Below are 18,675 nucleotides of genomic sequence, written 5' to 3'. Positions count from 1 at the left end.
TCTGAAAAATAAAAAAATCCATCCATCCATTTTAAGTTATTCCTGCCATATGCAGCTCTCATTCCCACTTCAATCAGTTCAATAAAAGTATCGTTCTATCAGTTTGGAATTATTGTTTATGATCACTGTACTTTTCTTTATTAAGAAAATAAATATGATTGGATTGCCATTATTTTAGTGCCAGATCATGTGATTCTTCCAGCTCCAATTCTACTTTATTTTTACTTGTTGAAAGAACAAAAGAAATCCAGCATTACTAAATCTTCCCACTTGCACTGAATAGGCAGGCAGGCAGTTAAATGCGAAGTTGAATGAGAAGAGCAGATACTGAGATAAAGCAAAGACGAGGGTAGCTATTAGCACTGAGTAATGATCTATAAAATGACTGTTCCAGAGGAGCAAACAAAGTGACATCAATTTTTTTAACTAATTCATTCAGCCTTTGTTCTCAACAGCTGTGACTCCCCCTTCTTTGACTCACAGGATACAATCAAAATGACCAAAACACAAAACACTCGATCTGCATTTATTCTACAAAAACCCAGACATAACAAATGGACAAAGGAAAGAAGCATTACATATCCATTCTTGGTTTTAAGTGGGATTCTCTATTTATTAAACTGTGTAGCATATATGCTTAAAACGTTTTACTGCCTGAATGGAGTAGTAAATAATCCTTTGACGTCATTTCAGTCACGGTACAGAGCTTTGACAACTGATTAGGGTATTTGGAGAGATGATGCACTAAATACTGTGAACACCTGTTCCTTTATAAAATAAAGATATTTATTTCATATAAATATATCTGAAACATATTTAAAAATTGAATAGCAACAAATAAATTATGGACTGGGTTGCCTATTCATGACTCCCCAAAAGCTGCAGTTTGAAACATCAGCTTGTGATGTTAACAGTTGGGCTTCTTTTACGCACCTTGCATTTTATACCTTGTTTGATGGCCTAACATCTGGCTTGGTTGCTCTGTACGCAACATGTATTTTCTTTAAAAACATTTTTGATTATTTGCAAAAGTTGTCCCACATAGTTTTAAATCAAATCAAGCATTTAACAATGATTGGCTTATTGATACTACTTTATAGCAGAGAAAAAGAAATTAAAAGTTTACCTTTCCAATAAATGGAACCAGGTGATGCTCACACATTGAAAACATATCTATATCCTTCACAATCACCATCTCATCGTGGTCTTCATCAAATATGGCATCATTGAGTACATCTGAAATCAAGACAGGCACATACAATGTAACTATTACTTGCTGCTTTCCTTCTACGTTGCTTTATTTGAATGTATAAATTACACCATTATCCAAAAACTGGATTTCAAAGCGGTGTACATTAAACATGGGAAATCAACAAAATTTAAAATATAAAGTACAAATTCATCATCCACATTACAATGTTGGTTACATTACGGAGAACCAACATTCTCAGAGCAGTTTTGAAGTGGTACTCATTCATTCTTATCCCCAATGACTGTTTAAAGCTGCTTTGAAGCTCCCTTGTTCACAGTGACACTTGAGCATCAGTGATACAATATCCTGGGCAGTTTAAATGTTCTTCCATTGTTTTCTTATTGTTATTGTTTTTAAAAAAAAATAATATTGGTGATGCAAGATGGTTTGTTCTTTTACACATAGAACATCTAGTTTGTCTTATCTGCAAATTTAACTACGTTTCAGACATTTCCATTTCCTTGGACCAGCTTCTTTAAAATTCTACCACCTCCAAATTGTGGTGGGATATACACAAACATACACAGTTTTACAGTCTTGCTTAAATTTGTAAACCTTTTTGAATATCCAACATTTCTGTATATATATATGTCCACAAATATGTAGCTTTGTATCATTTTCCTCAATAAATAAATGAACAATGTTTATTGACTTATTGGTTTACTTGGGTCTCTTCATCCAGTTTCAAGACTTGTGTGGAGAATAGGTCACATTTCAGGTCATATGTATATAGAAACATTTAAAAAACACTGTATGCATCTAATAAAATAAATTTGCCATTTTATATTTACCGGTATATTTGTTTTTAAGAGCAAGACCTTATGATGATACATATCCTATGCATCAGTAATTCTGTAGCAGAAATATTTTTCCCAACTGGTGCAGGATTTAGTCTTTGAACTGGCTGCTTTTATTCTCAAATTCTAAAGTGTCTAGATTTAATTTATAGTAGCCAAACTGGCCCTGGAGTTAGTCAAACCACGTGCAAAGAAAACCACGGTTAACCATAATTTCAGGTTAAGTTATAATGACTGAGATCGTATGAAATTCATTTGGTCCAAACTAATAACTAAATGGCTTAGTATGTGAACCCAGACTTAACACATGGATCATTAAATTTAACTTTGCAATCTGTTGACTGTAATGTAAAGATATCTCTGTATCCATTCTCTTCTATTAAAAATGTGAACAATCATAACCTATCTCACAAGTTTATTGTGGAAACTGATACAAACAGCAACCTGGAAAACTGGTTAATATGGTAATCATATTTTTTTTAATCCCAAGAACCCAGATAATTGCTGGGTTGCATGTAACCCAAGACTTGAACGGCATTTCTCCTGGTTGCCTCATACATTCTGTTGCCTGGGCTGAACTTAGGAGGAGAACTTGTTAATACACAGAGATTTTGGTGGAGGCAAATGAATTATGGGAAGGCAGTTGGGATAAAAAAGAAAAGGGAATAGAAAGGAAGACTATAAATAAAAGTGTAACTTAATCTCATGTTATATTTTTTTCACACTTTTAGATATTTTCAAAAATTGATCTGAATAAAGACAAGGGATTTGATGCCATGAAAACCTCCCTTCTCATCTTCAGGTGACCAAAAAGCTAAAATAAAATAAAAAATCAACATCCATGCCAGCCACTTTCCCTTTTCTAGCTTCTGCTGAGATGCATCCCTTCCAGTTATGAACACAGGCACATATACCAATGAACTGCCCTTTAGGCCAGGCGAGATATGCTATCAGGGGTGGTTTTAATTTCCTGTGTGCTGCCAGACAGACGTAGGTATCCCTGACAACCGGAGTTTAGAGGCACACTACTGTTTTGTTACGTACTGTCCATCATTGGCAGGGTCTTAAGGAACCCAGGCATGTAAATAGGGGATGTGGAAGGGGGGGGAGAGGAAAAATAAAATATTGTTCCAACAAAAAGGCTCAGAAGAGCAGCTGTGACTCAGTTGGCTTTTCAGCACTTCCCTTCCCATAATTCATTTGCCTCCACCAAAATCTCTGTGTATTAACAAGTTCCCCTCCTAAGTTCAGCCCAGGCAACAGAAGGTGTGAGGCAACCACTAATCTCAGGAGAGACGCCATTCAAGTCGTGGGTTGCATGCCACCCAGCAATAATCTGGTTTCTTGGGATTAAAAAAAAAATCTAGTCTAGGATATGCATCTATTATTCCAATGGCACATGTAAGGTGGAATTATTTCGATCAGCTCACCCAACCCACCAAGTAGCTCTACTAATTTTTAGATTTGCTTCCCAGAATAATGCAATCTGTATTCACCTATTTATTCTCACTGTAATGTCACATTTCTAGGTTTTTGTAAATGCCTCTTTCAACTATGAAGAAAAGACAAAGTTGTCAATGCAAGGGGCACATTAGGCATGCCAAAGGCTTTGTTTCAAGAATGAGGCTACCATGGAAAAGTTTCATAGGCTTTAGATAATAAAACATTTTGTCCCTAAATAGTAAATACCCCCTTAAGTCAGGTTTGACTCCTGGTTGACTACATCCAGGCAGTTTTCTTATCTATGTTGGCTGGATGATTATGCAGCATTTGGTAGGAGGAAGGCTGATATTTAGGATCACAGCTGCTACAACTATAACACACTTCCATGAGCATTAATCCCACTGAATTCAATTAGCTTTACACTTCTGAGTAGAAGTCAGCAGAGCAGTTCCATTACCCTTTGCTATGAGTCTCTATACCAAATTTTAAAAAGAGTTGATATTCATCTATATTGTAAAAAACAAAACAGTAAAAACATTTCAAATCACCCAAAAAATGATATAGGACCCTGTGTGGCATAGGTAGTTAAGGTATTCATGTTGAGCTTGTTCTAAGGAGATCCACATCAAGTCCCTACTTACCTGCAAAGTTCTCTAGGTATCTTTGGGCTAATCATTCTCTCTCCAGCCTACCTCATATAGTAGTTTTTGTGAGGATAAACAACATAAAAATATAACACTGCTGGCCAGGACAAGACCAGTCCCAACAATTTATTTTTCACAATGGCCATGCAGATGCCTCTGGTGTGCTGAAGGAGGAGACTGAGACATATCTTTCCCCCATTATTCTGCCCCCAACCTCAAGATAACATTGAATCAAAGAATTAAAACTCTAGATGAATCAGCCTTCCAAGAATTTATCCACCCTCATTTCAAAGCCCTCCAAATTAGCAACCATCTCCACATCTTTTGGTAATAAATTCCACAGTAATAAGATGGGTTTGTTTGGTCTCCTTTAGGGTACCTTCCCATCAGCGTCAAAGAACCCCTGGTCCTTTGATTTAAGGGAGGAAGAAAAAATTCTCTCCATTGTCATTTTCTAAGCTAAAGAATTACAAACATTCCACCTTTTTTTTACAAGGTGTTTCAATCTTTCTATCCTTTGAGGTGCTTTTCTTCAGTTGTTCCATATTCTTTTTCAAATCTGGTGAACAGAACTGTAGGTAGCACTCCAAATGCATCTTCTCAAACTTGTAAAGGGACATTATAGTGTTGGCATTTTTATTTTCAATTCCTTTCCTAATAATCCTCAACACAAAAAGGCCCTTTCACAGCTGTTATACACTACATCATCACCTTCCTAATATTATGAACAATAATTCCAAGCTTACTGCTTATCCCTAAATCAAGAACATGTATGAACAAATTAAAAAGCACTGGTCCAAACACAACTTTCAGACAAATTGCTTCATATTTCCCATAAAATTGCCCATGTATGCATTGCTTTCTATTTTAACCAGAGTGCCATCCATAGAAAGACAAAAGTTTCTCATACCACAACTATTATATTTACTCAAGATCCTTGAGGAAGAACTTAATGAACATCTTCCAGAAAACCCAAGTCCATATGATCAATGGGATCTTCTCCATCCAGGTGCCAGCTGACATTCTCAAAAAAAATAATAATAGGAAATTGGCAGGGCAGGATTTATTTTGCAGAATCAAGCTGACTTTCCGTCAGCAAGGTTTGTGTCTCTATATGATTACTTAATTTTCTTTTGCCATTTCTACCAATATGATCTGAACAGATGTTGGTCTAGGAAGATGATCATTTTGTATATTGTTGCTACTGTCATTAAAGAAAATTGGGCTCATCTTACATAAATTTATGATTGACCAAATTATCACAGATTTAGTCTTTTGCCTTTAATTGCAGTTAAGCTATATTTATAATTTATTTTACAATTCAAATTTATAATTTTATTTCTCTGTAGGCACAAATTGACTCACAGGAGATTTACTTATGTATATCTCTAAGTCTGATAGACAAGTAGAAGACGTTGCATATATGACAAAACAGGTGTCACATCTAGGCCAACGGATTGCTCCTAAGCCACAAAAAAACTTTTTTAAGAATCCCAAGTTCTAGGCTGATTTTTTTAAATCCAAGTTTAAATCTTGTATGGGCACAATCTCTTTTAACCCATAATTAAAGGGATGTGGAATCTCCACACCCAGAAATCATATCAGGTTTCTGTCCTTTTGAGTTGAAAGGTGTAGAAGATGCTGATGGTGGAACATGATTAATCATAGTCAAGGGAAGTTATGCTGGATAAAAGCAAGAATCACAGCAAGAAAGAAAGAAAGAAAGAAAAGATAAAACCTAAATGAAGGGAAACACAGACTGCGTCAAAGATAAGGGAGCCTGTTGCTATAGAAACTGTTTGCATGGCTTTAATGTCACTTGGGCAACCTCTCAGAAAGCACCGTTGATTTGATACTCAAAAGGCAGGTCAACAAAATATAGAAGACATATTTAATGGTCTCTGAGCAACTGAGAATTTACTTCATTCCTGGAATAAACAGAATCATGACCTTTTTAAAGAACAGAGAGACCTGTAGCATATTAAAGGCTACCAAATTTATTTCAATGCTCAGGAACTAAAATTACCAGTCTTTAAAGTGCCACAAAACTCTTGACTGTTGGAGTCAGCCCCATCAATTAACAGACTAAGATGATCACTTTAGGCACCAACTGCTGGGCAGTTGACAACAGCTCATTTCTTTCTTTCCTTTCATTGGATACATCATCCATATCTACCAAATGGCTTCTTTACTAGAGCAGAACAGAGGAAAGTTTGTCTGATATCCTGATATCTCTAGTCTTTATTTCTCTGTCTTATGTTCATAGGGCCTAGGGTTAAAACTGGAATAACCATTCACTTGTACCTGCTTTGTTGTCACTATTAGATTGGTACACTTTCGTAAGAAGGCTTTACTGCTTAATAATGCCTTTTGATTGTCTCTGCTTAAACTATAGAAGTAAGAAATGTACTTAGTATGCCAAAGAGGGCTTGTGGGACACAGAATTCATCCAAAGAGAATCAAATTGGTTGGGTTTTCACTCAACAGGCGATTCCAAGTTAACAAAATGCAGTTGTGTTCATATAGTAGGGCATGCCCAAAAAACATTATGGCTTAGTTTCCATCCGTTGCTTCTTGTCTTGCCTTCAAGTACTTTGGAGAATAGCTTGATTCCCTCTTCTTTGTGGCAACCCCTGAGATATTGGAACACTGCAATCATGTCACCTCTTGTCCTTCTCTTCATTAAACTAGACAGACCCAATTCCAGCAACCATTCCTTATATGTTATAGCCTCCAGTCCCCTAATCATCTTTTTTGCTCTTTCATTACAACTTCACCACATTTGGTAGGAGAGGGAAGCATTAAGAGCAAAAATGTATTAGTACTTATCAGAGGCCCCATAAGGCAGATAAAATAAGGTGAAAACATGGCAGAATAAACATGGAAACAACCTAAATAAAACAAAATGTTTTAAGTGACAACAGGTCCAAGTTGCAGCACCTGTGAAAACATTATTTCTAAGAGAGACAAGAACCACAAAATTTGGCTCTTTAATCACAATCTCTAATTGTCAGATACATCCCTGCCATCCTTAATGATGCAGAATGGAAGAAGGATCTTTCCATCTCTATTGTGTTATTGTTATGTACATAAAATGGTTAAGGGCGGAATAACTAAAAGCTACTCCCTTTGAGTTGTTCCTGCTAATTACACAGTCTTTCTGATTTAGAAAGTTTTGTGCATTTTGGTAGAGGTAAAAATGTAAATTATTGTCCATTGTTCATGTCTTTCAGTCTCTCTGCCTTTCCCTGCCCTTCATCCCATTTTGCCAGTTAACTGGGGCTTTTTAAAATGTTTATTGCTGTTTAAGAACTACAAACCAACCAATATTTTTGCTAACTGAAAGGAATGGCTCTGCTTGTTTGCTCTGATCCGGATACAGAGTATGACTGGGAGTGTGCTGGGTGGAAACCAAATCGGAAATTACCCACAGTAATTTTCCAACACTAACAAGGTCTGCAAACACATATTGTCTCTTCTCGCCCAAGTGGAATCAATTGTTTGGAAAATATCTAGTAATTTCATCACCAACAGCAATGAAAAAAAAAAGGTATAATTTAACACATACTATGTTACCAAGGAAAATTCAGACTGAAACTGCGGGGGGGGGGGAACCTTAGCCTAATTTTGCCACTTTTAAAATGGATTCAGATCAAGCTATTTTAAAACTATGCAAAACATTTGGCACAAAAACAGCCATTAAACAAGAGACAATGGCAGCCTTGCAAACTTTATAAACCAACATACTGTACTGAAAACAGCCTGCCACCCATACAATGACTGTAGCCGGTAGATGCTTTAGAACAGGGGTTCTCAACCTTGGCAACTTTAAGACTTGTGGACTTAAACTCCCAGAATTCCTCAGCCAGCTTTGCTGGCTGAGGAATTCTGGGAGTTGAAGTCCACAAGTCTTAAAGTTGCCAAGGTTGAGAACCCCTGCTTTAGAAAGTCCTGAAAGTAGGAGATACAGGTGGCAAAGATCAGTGACTTATCCATGACTGAGTGGAAGGCGAGGCAGAGTTGCTCAGCTTAATAGGTCACTAGTAATTTTTCGGAAGAGACAACAGCTCAATGGAGCTAGGCAGAGCTTTGAAAAATCCCCATTTTAAGAGATTAGTTGGATGCTCATGGGAGAAAATTGCTTTATAGAATTCCAATTTGATATAATAATCCAACTCTTAGCATGAACATTTAAAAAAACTTAAAAGAAAAGGATCCTTGGCTGACTCTGGTGATGGTTTCACCATTTTCTAGAGCATGGTAAGCCAGTAAACCTCAGCCTCCACTTCTCTGAATTTGCCATCTGAAGATGGAAAAGCCTTGCAAATTTATCTCTCTCTCTTGCTCTCCTCTTGAGTTTCAAGGACAAACATGACCCCTTTTGCACTCTTGGGCTGCTACAAGGGCAGGCCCACTTTGGATTTAAAAATCAACTCTTCAGAAATAGATATTGGGCTCAGGGAAGAAGAAGAAGAAGAAGAAGGAGGAGGAGGAGGAGGAGGAGGAGGAGGANAGAAGAAGAAGAAGAAGAAGAAAAAGAAAAAGAAGAAGAAGAAGAAGAAGAAGAAGAAGAAGAAGAAGAAGAAGAAGAAGAAGAAGAAGAAGAAGAAGAAGAAGAAGAAGAAGAAGAAGAAGAAGAAGAAGAAGAAGAAGAAGAAGAAGAAGAAGAAGAAGAAGAAGAAGAAGAAGAAGAAGAAGAAGAAGAAGAAGAAAGTTGGAAGGGACCTTGGAGGTCATCGAGTCCAACCCCCTGCTCAGGCAGGAACCCTACACCATTTCAGACAAATGGCTGTCCAGTCTCTGCTTAAAAACTTCCAGTGTTGGAGCATTCACCGCTTCTGGAGGCAGGTTGTTCCACTGATTAATTGTTCTAACTGTCAGGAAGTTTCTCCTTAGTTCTAAGTTGCTTCTCTCCTTGATCAGTTTCTACCCGTTGCTTCTCGTCCTGCCTTCAGGCGCCTTGGAGAATAGCTTGACTCCCTCTTCTTTGTGGCAACCCCTGAGATATTGGAACACTGCTATCATGTCCCCTCTCGTCCTTCTCTTCATTAAACTAGACATACCCAATTCCTGCAACCGTTCCTTATATGTTTTAGCCTCCAGTCCCCTAATCATCCTTGTTGCTCTTCTCTATACTCTTTCTAGAGTCTCAGCATCTTTTTTACATCGTGGGGACCAAAACTGGATGCAGTATTCCAAGTGTGTTTAGTATTCCAAGTGATGGAGTTATGTGAAAGGATAGCACAAAGGCTTGTAGTGAGGTTGATAACATTTTACACGTTCAGAAAAGATTTGGAGTTAATAAAGCTTAACCATTGTATAGTGCTTTTCAGTGTTCAGCGTATTTCCCTTGATAGCCAGTTATAATATTGCAATAACACTACAAGATAAGTTAATAAACTTGATACAGACTGGGAGTGAAATAGTCTATGAGGAAGAAGCTGTTTGGCTGCTAGATTCACACAACTAGACTCAGCTAATGTGAACTTATTGTTCAGTATGTTAGGGAAACCAAATATTAACTTGTGTAGCGTGTTCTGTGAACTCAGCCAGCAGACTCTGTCCAGCTGTCTCTTCCCTAAACCTCATCTCCATCCAGGTTCATTATATACTTTATCTTCTCTTCCCAGAGAACATTCTACTCAGTCTTTCCCCATATCCTACCTCCTTCCTAACATTTTCCTCAATGGAAATTTTTTGTGTGTCTGTGTCTGTGTTTTTAAAAAAATGATTGGTGTATTAGCAGAGAGGAGCTCAATTACTTGTATAAATGAGACACTTTATTATACAGGTAATTATTTTGAAACAATTATTACTGTATTAATTCAGTTCAAATCCTTTTTGTTGTCCTGGCCTATCATTTTTTGGGGGAAGAGAGAAATACATACACATAGCACACACACATACATATATAAAATTCAAGTACGTGTCACATTATTCCTAAAATAACGGAATGATTATATGTATACAGTTCAAATATATTTTGACTATATGATTTGTATGCAATACATTCTAAGTATGCAAAGAACTAGAATATCCTATTTTAGCAAAACAACGTCTTAAGGTTTTTTAAAAATGTTAAATATGTGTCTCTGGTCTTTAAAATGCATTTAACCCAACAAAATATTGGGTTTTTAAAATTATATTGAACACCTCAAAGGATGTTTAAAGACTGGCTGACAACTTTAGTATGTTGGAAATGTAAATGGTGGAGGAGACATTGATACATGTTTTGGAAATGGTTGCCCTATTTTGGAGTAATACATGCAAATAAGTTAATATGAAATTGGAAAAAGAAATAATGTTGAAAGATGTTAATGTCCTGCTGAAATATATATGAAAAATGTGAAATTTAATGATGTATAAAGAACTCTGGATTTATTGTATATGGACTATCACTCAAAAAAATGGCTTTACCTTGAACCCAAAGTTAAATCATGCATTGATAAGATTTGCTTACTTTCCTTACTTGTTTCATATCAATGCAAGAAAAAGTCTGACTAATACTCTTCAATATGGTTGATTAATGTATTTCTTATTGGTTAGGTTTCATTCATAGTTTTGTAGTATGCTGTAAACCACTTAGAGAGGGCTGTAAAGCACTGTGAAGTGGTATATAAGTCTAAGTGCTATTGGTAGTGTGAATATAATTTAATTATTTCTTTTTCCCCTTAGATCTAGCAATTTTGTTATATTTCTTTTTTTCTGAATATTATAAGATTTTTTTAAAAAATACATACATGGACATTTGGGGATGAAAAAGATTCCCCAGGATTAATTTGTTAGAACTGGGTTAGGTGACAGGGTAGGGAAGCAATATATTGCACTTTTTTTTTTGTTCAAATTGTATTTTGTTCAATTTTTTGGGGGGGATTTAATAAATGCAGGGTCATCTTCCCTTCAGAGAAGCACAGTAAATTGGCAGAGAGACACATCAAATAAGTTAGACTTTGAAGAAAAGGGATAGAGTACTGTCGTGTCTGAGCCTTGGTGTTGGAGAAGACTCTTGGAGAAGACCATGATAGCCAACAACAACAACAACAAAAATCAATCTAGAGTTCTCACTTGGTACACAAATGGCCAGGCTCAAACAATCATATTTTGAACACATTGAGTGAAAAATTAGCTACACTGAGAAGTCCATAATGGTGGGAAAGGTGGAAGAAAAAAGAAAAAGAGGATGATAAGCTGTAAGATGTATAGACTTGATCACAATGGTGCATCATTGAAAGTCTTGCTTCCTTCCCTGCTTCAGGGGCATCAGCCTTTTCTCTTCAGGGTGAGAGCTGCCCCTGTCCACTGTGCTGGAACAGATCTGATCAGAACAAGAGTTTACGTTCCCCTTCCAATTTTAGGAAACATTCACGTGTGTTGGATTGACCATACATCAGCATTTGTGTCCTTGAGTCAGCCTGAACAAGTACAGCTTGGTAAGCACCATAAAACCTTGAAAAGTAGGGTTCACAACTGGTTATTTTTACAAAACATCTGCTAATAGTCTGAATGTTTAAAGAAGTTCCCTATATCTTTAGCCCTTCCTCCACTATTTGTCTTGTGGAATCATGGAAGTCAGGTCTTATCTATGTGGTTGATAATTTGATGGTACATAAGTAACCAGTTAGCAAGATCTCATGAGTCATTGGCATAGTTGGGATATGTTCATATTGGCTTTTTGTGTAGAAAACATTAACCCATTGTTCACTTAACACCAGAGAAACACAATTCTGAACAAAATAGGCTCTTTCTAGAGAGTTGGCAACTGATGTTAGGGCTACTAAACCTGTTCTTTATAATCATTATTTAGAGGCAAAGAGATCCAGAAGACTAACTCTTTATTGTCATCTAGATGTCATTCGGGTATTTTCAGCCCAAATATGATATTGCTACCTGGTATTTCACAGGCTTTCCACTTTTGCCTCCTTAACTACATTCTTTTTCAGTAAGGAAAAAGAAGACACAATTATATAGAAAAATTACAAATGGAATATGATATCAGCATGATTCCCTGCCCGCCACCTCATAAAGTTCAGAAAACTGCATAATAAAAAAAAGAATATTGCAATTAAGATCATTTTCATTTGGCTTCCTAAAATTTTCCTGACTTTAACAAACCTTTTCCAACTTGGAACCCACCAGATAGATTATAATTCCTATTTTCTTTATTCTGGCTGGGATGACAGGAGTTTATTAAACACACATGAAAGTATCACATAGGGATATTGGCTGTAAGGAAGTGATGCCCATAGTCACTTTATTTTGTCTCAGGATTTATTAAATTTATGATGGCCACCCACTCCAATAGATTCCCATATTTATCTTCATATTGTTGTTATAGTGCTTGAATCAAAACTTACTCCTCCTAAATGCTACATAACAATGCAGTGCTACATAAGACACACTACTGTACCAGCTACTGCATATGAACTTTAAAGAAAATGTAGGTAAGTTGGAATGAAACCATCCTTCAGGCCTGTTGAACTGCAACTCCCACAATTCCTGTGAACCAAATCTCAATGATTGAATGTGATGGAGGCTGTTAAGTCCAATGAGCCTGGACTGCAGAATGGGAAAATCTATCTTCACATTGTTCCTACAAAACAATTGCAAGACGTCTGCTACATAAAGATACAACAGGGAAAGTTTCATCTAAATGATTTCAACCTGGTAAAGCTCCATAATATTGCAGAAACATCTTGCTCATTTTTATGTCTTCAACAGCTTCTGATCACATGAATTGCTGGACAGAAACTGGCCACCTCATTCTCATTTTGTTGATGTGCTAATTACATGGGAGTATTAAAAAAATACTCAGTCATTCTTTTATATGGAAAAACACCACATCCCCCCCCCAAAAAAAATCAGCAGCACAAAGTCCATATTTGATCTAGGACAGTCAATCCTGAAATGGATACATCAACTGCAATCTTTTATGTAGAGTTAATGCTATGTCCCAACTCTCCCACAAGGATTGTGAAAATGACCGAGACAGAGATAACAAAGCCAGGGAAAAAGTCTTTGACTTCGTGATTTTCCAGCTCTTCATATCACTATGCACTGCAATTAATCAGTGGTGAAAGTTATAGTAGCATGTTGAGAAATTTCCTTTTAGAGTTTCTGCCTCAAAACTGTTGGTTACAGGAGAGGGATCCCAATCTTGTCAACCTAATAGGATAAAACAAAATGCTGGCTGGGGAATTCTGGGAGTTGAAGACTACAAATCATAAAGTTGCCAAAGCTGAGAAAAACTAGAATAGATGACAGGTAGATTCTCTTTTCTAGGGTCTGGATATATTGTAACCATTAGATTGATGGAAATTTTAGCTCAGAACATAAATTTCTTGCCTCCAGTCACATAGAAAAAGAGTTTTAGTGTTTGTTCACTAAATATGTAAAGGCATATTTGCTAAGCTAGGAGGACTTTTGTTTCATTCTTGAGGAGGCAGTGTGGTGGAGTGATTAAGCTAGTGGCCTATGGCCAAAGTGATGGAGATTCAGGTTGACCCTCAGTCATGGAAACTCACTGACTGGCTGAGCTGAGAAAGAATTGGCCCAACCTACTTCATCAGGTTGCTGTTGTGGAGAAAAAAATAGGAATACATCAGACATTGTCCATTCCTGCAGGAAAGACAGGATCTAAATCTAGACCTAAGTTTAAATCTAAATCATGTGAGAGAAAAGGAAATAATTACAGAGTGATTAAAGATAGTAATAAATTGATATTCTACAATTGATATTCCTCCTTTTGTACTGGAGTATGACTTCCATCATCTCAGTATATTTGAAAGCATTAATGCTATTTTTGTAAAGTATCCAGTATTATGAATGTTTTGGCTATGTTCGTATTAGGCAGTAAGCCATGTTTTGTTTAATCATGCTTAATGTTTATTTGGCAAAGCATAGTTTATTTATCAGATTTTTATCCTACCTTTATTACTTCAAAAGTAACTCAAGGTGGCAAACATACATAATATTCCTTCCTCCTGTGCAACATGCTAACCCCTGAACAATGATTTGCAAATCACAGGGACCAAGATCATTCAGTACTAAGCCATAAACAAGCAAACCATACTTTGGACTAGGCCCTAGGGCAAGATGCCACCCAGGCCTTCAGTACTGCTGTATTGGTCAGGATTATGAAAAAGCAGGGCAGTCTTATTACTTACGATGCAACTGAAGGAGAGGATCCTGCTGGTACAACTCCAGCCCTTGTTGTTGGCGAGAGTGGATATCAACACCTAGTGACCCACATGGGCAGATCCATGCAATTTTCTTGGCAAGATTTTCAGAAGGGATTTGCTATGCGTAAGTCCCAATATTTCTTAACTTTCCAGTCTCGGGCTCAGAGCAAACAACCAGCCCAAAATCACTCAGCTGGCTTCTCTGCCTACCAGAGGATGAGAACTCTAACTTGTCTGCCTGCTCCTAATCCAGCACCTTTAACTATTATTTATGAAGCAATTGGGTGAAAGCATCCTGGTGGCATGGCCCCACCTCTTTCAGCTTTGTAAAAGACTACAAAAAAGTTAACAGGCCATCTAGATCAGGGGTAGTCAACCTTGGCTCTTTTATGACTCGTGGACTTCAACTCCCAGAATTCCTGAGCCAGCTGTGCTGGCTCAGGAATTCTGGGAGTTGAAGTCCACGAGTCATAAAAGAGCCAAGGTTGACTACCCCGAGCTAGATTGAAAGGAAAAAAAAATCTTTTAAGTCATGTGGATTTCAATGGAAGGAAGCTGGGTGCACCAGCCTCCAACAAGCCTTTGTGTACTCGAGACTTTGATTCTCACTTCTCTCTCATCCGTTATCTCCAACAGACAAACTGTAGGCACTACCTGCCTTACAAGGAAAGCCGTTAAACTTCTTAACACTATGTATACCTTAAATGTAAGCAGGGCTCCAGAAACTGTGATCATTCACTTGAGCCCTACTGTTATACCAGCTCCTCCTGGATAATCTGTAATAACTGGTCTACCCCACAGGATTGTTGTGAAGATTCCCCATTTCAATGCTTTACGAGCCTTAAAAAGCCACGGGTCGCGCGCGCGCGCCCCCCCCCCCCGCCCGGACCCCACCTGTAATGGTCTCCTGATAGCCTTTGGTGAAGTACTGCATGGCCGTGGCCGCCCTCCAGGGCGTCTTGAGCAGCCCCTGGCGCTGCGGGTCCTCGCCCAAGGCACTCAGGATGGTGGTGTAAGCGGCGGCCAGGCCGGGCAAGTTCATTTCGTTGTCCTCTTCGCTGCGGGTCCGCTCTTCCTTCCAGCTCTCTAAGGGATGCCCGCCAGCCGCGGTCTTCCAGCTACGGGACGGCGCTTCTCCCGAGCGACTCCGCTGAAGGGGCGGCGGCTTCTCTGCCAGCGCGTACCCATTGCAGCTGGCGGTTCGCAGGGACTGCTCCACCGCGGCCCGCGGCTTCCTTTTCTCCATTTGGTCCAGGACGGCGCCCAGCCCTGGAGAGCCGGTGCTCCTCAGAGACTCCTGGGCACGCTGGAAAGGGAGCAGAGACTAGATGCGGACCCCGCTAGAAGTTGAAAGTGGGCTCACCCACTCCCCAAGAAACTATACCGGCAATAGGGAGGGGCGAGAGGCGTTTCCTGACAGCTCGTGCGCCCAGCCTGGAGCCAAAGGAAACGTCTGGCTCCTCTCACGGGGTCCCGCGGCCGAAGTGAGAACTGATAACTAAAGAAATCGCCTCTAAAAATCACCGGCCGACCTCCGTGTCTGCCGCGTGGTGCCCGGCCAAAAGGCTTCCCCCACCCCGACAAGCAGGAAAAGAAAAAGGCCGCCGTCGCCGCCCCACAGAGACCCTCGCAATGCGCTCCACCCTCTCGCTCCTTCTTTCCAAGCGGCGCGCCCCACTTTATACATCGCCCGGTTTCGGTCCCGGGCACGGCGCGCCTCTTTCATTGGGCACTTCTGCCCGTGCGTCACCCCGCCCGGCAGCCTCTCAGAGGCCCGAGCGCCGGAAGCCGCAGGCCGCGTAAGCTTGGCGAGCGCTTCTCCTGTTGCGAGAGGTCGCCGGTGGCCGGGAGAAGGAGACGCCCCGTTCTCAGCCGCGGCCGGCGGAGGAGCTGCTTTAGATTGGCTGAGTTATAGGAAAGCATGACCACCGAGCACTTTCCTTCTGGGAAAGTACTTAAATGATTACTCAAACCTTGGGACCGTGTTGTTATGTTACAACACTGGCCTAAGCCACTTTGTGTTTGTAGTTTAGCGGAATGGGTAAACGGAAGCATTAGTTATGCCACCTCATACACTGGCAAAATTTGGACTTTGCTCTTCTGGCTTCTGCCCCAGGACGCTTGAGGATTTTCCTTCATCCTGTCCATCGTTTTTCTCCTATGTGGCTGTAAATTCAGATGTCACTCATTGCACACCTATAATGTACATTGCAAAACATTACATTTATCATTCCATTTATTCATTTTGGACCCTTCTGACCGTTAATCCTGTTTTTAATACCTTAGCTGCTCTCTTCTCAAGTTTGGAGCCAAGTGTAGATTGAATGAGCATCCCTCAGTATATACATAATTTTTACATAAGTTACAAGAGAAAAGAACTTCACAGAACCCTCAATTGTTCTCCAGGTTGACAAAGAGTCACTGAGAAACATCATGTCATTACTATTTAGCTCGATTTTATACCACGTTATACTAAAAGCTTCTTGAAAATGTTTCAGTGGCGATTATAGAACTGACTTACAATTTAAACATTTATAAAATAGGTACTAAGCAGAAGTCTAACCAACGAAGGTCACTTTGGTGTGGTGGCTAAAGCATTAAAAACCATGAGATCATGAATTCTAATCCTGCCCTAGACACAAAACCAGCTGAGTGACTTTGGGCAGTCTCTCTCCCCCCCCCCCCAGCATCTTAGGAAGAAGAAAGCAATGGTAAACTACTTCAAATGTGGTCTGTAACAAGAATTGATTGGTTGGTTGGTTGGTTGGTTGGTTGGTTGGTTGGTTGGTTGGTTGGTTGGTTGGTTGGTTGGTTGGTTGGTTGGTTGGTTGGTTGGTTGGTTGATTGATTGATTGATTGATTGATTGATTGAAACTACTTTCAAAATCTGCAGGGATTTGTCCAGGCAGTTGTCAGGAGTCAAGATTGAGTGGGGGCATAGCATTTTTTTTTAAAGTGCTTTAGCCAAACCTTAACCTGGAAATTGCCATTTAATTGCAATCTCCTTGTAAAAAGTTGCCCTTACACTTTCTGTTCCTCCAGTCTGGTTACAGATAGAAAGAAATGCATGTGTAATGTGTACTGAGATAAACTTATTTACCTATATTAGAACAATGAACATACTAAAAACAATTCTTTTATTTGTAAAATAGCACCAGTTGTTTACTTACGTATTTATTTTTTTGAAAAAAAAATTCTTTCGGCTGAGGAGAGTGTGTCAATTACTATTCTACTTTTATCACATACTCTTTCCTGATGATTCAGGCACCCAAATTTCATCCTGTGAGAATGCAAGTATTCCTTGACTGGTTGCTTAGTGGCCATTTGAAGTTACAACAGACTCCCCCTAAATGGATTTACAACCTGGATTCAAAGTTCTGATGTCCTTTCTCCCCTCCGTGATCACGTGCATTTTGGGTGCTTGGCATTTACCCTGCATTTGCAGTGTAATTTACCCTGCATTTGCAGTGTAATTTGCAGTCATGTGCAGTGTAATTTATGACATTTTTGCTGGAAACTGGCATTTGCTTCCAGTTTCATTTGCTTAACGACAGCTGCAAAAAAGGTTGTAAAATCAACATGGTCACCTGATAACACACTTTACAACTCTCATAAAATTGTGGGCTTAAAATATGGTCATACATCAAGGACCATCTGACTAGACACTTAGCCTGAATGGAAATGTAATGACTTCTTATTAACTATCTCACATTAAAGTTCATAAATTATAAGCCAAGCAAATCCTAATAAATCCTAATCTGCAATAGTGGTGAATATCTGTAACTCAGGTGTACTGTAATTGATGACCCACATCTGACCCATCACAAGACCCTCACTTGACACACTCACACTTGACCCATCACAAGACCACTCACAAGACCCTCACTTGACACCTGGTCACTTCTATTTTGATGGAACTTAAAGGTCTTTATTTCTTCTGCGATGGCTTAGTTTTTTGCACACAGAATAACAGAGTTGGAGGGGACCTTGGACATCTTCTACTCTGACCCCCTGCTGGAGACCCTTTACCAGGGGTAGGCAACCTTGGCTCTTTTATGACTCGTGGACTTCAACTCCCAGAATAGCTGGTTCAGGAATTCTGGGAGTTGAAGTCCACGAGTCATAAAAGAGCCAAGGTTGCCTACCCCTGCCCTATACTATTTCGGACAATTTCTTCTTAAAATCCTCCAGTGTTTGAGCACCCACAAGGCAAGCCATTCCACTGATTAATTGTTCTCACTGATAAGGAAATTTCTTCTTAATTTTTGGTTGGATTTCTCTTTGATAATTTCAGTCTGTTACTTCTTGTCTTGACCTCAAGTGCTTTGTCCCCCTCTTTAGGATGGCCTCTCAAATATGTC

The 18,675-nt window shown here is 39.1% G+C and overlaps 1 protein-coding gene across 1 annotated transcript in view; it reads right to left on the bottom strand.

The window, feature by feature from the left end:
• The window catches only part of GCH1 (GTP cyclohydrolase 1), a 34,845-nt gene extending 19,285 nt beyond the window's left edge, over nucleotides 1-15,560 (bottom strand). The window contains exons 1-2 of the mRNA XM_015828042.1: nucleotides 15,209-15,560; nucleotides 1,127-1,236 (exon numbers count right to left, since the gene is read on the bottom strand). Of these exons, the coding sequence (XP_015683528.1) occupies nucleotides 1,127-1,236; nucleotides 15,209-15,560 (462 nt within the window). The remainder of the gene's footprint in view (nucleotides 1-1,126; nucleotides 1,237-15,208) is intronic.
• Between the last annotated feature and the right edge of the window lie 3,115 nt (nucleotides 15,561-18,675).

The sequence above is a fragment of the Protobothrops mucrosquamatus genome, unplaced genomic scaffold, assembly GCF_001527695.2.
Source record: "Protobothrops mucrosquamatus isolate PMUCROS unplaced genomic scaffold, P.Mucros_1.0 scaffold4175, whole genome shotgun sequence".
Lineage (NCBI taxonomy): Eukaryota > Metazoa > Chordata > Lepidosauria > Squamata > Viperidae > Protobothrops > Protobothrops mucrosquamatus.
Note: the sequence above shows the minus strand (reverse complement) of the source record. Positions and strands in the feature narration are given on the sequence as shown.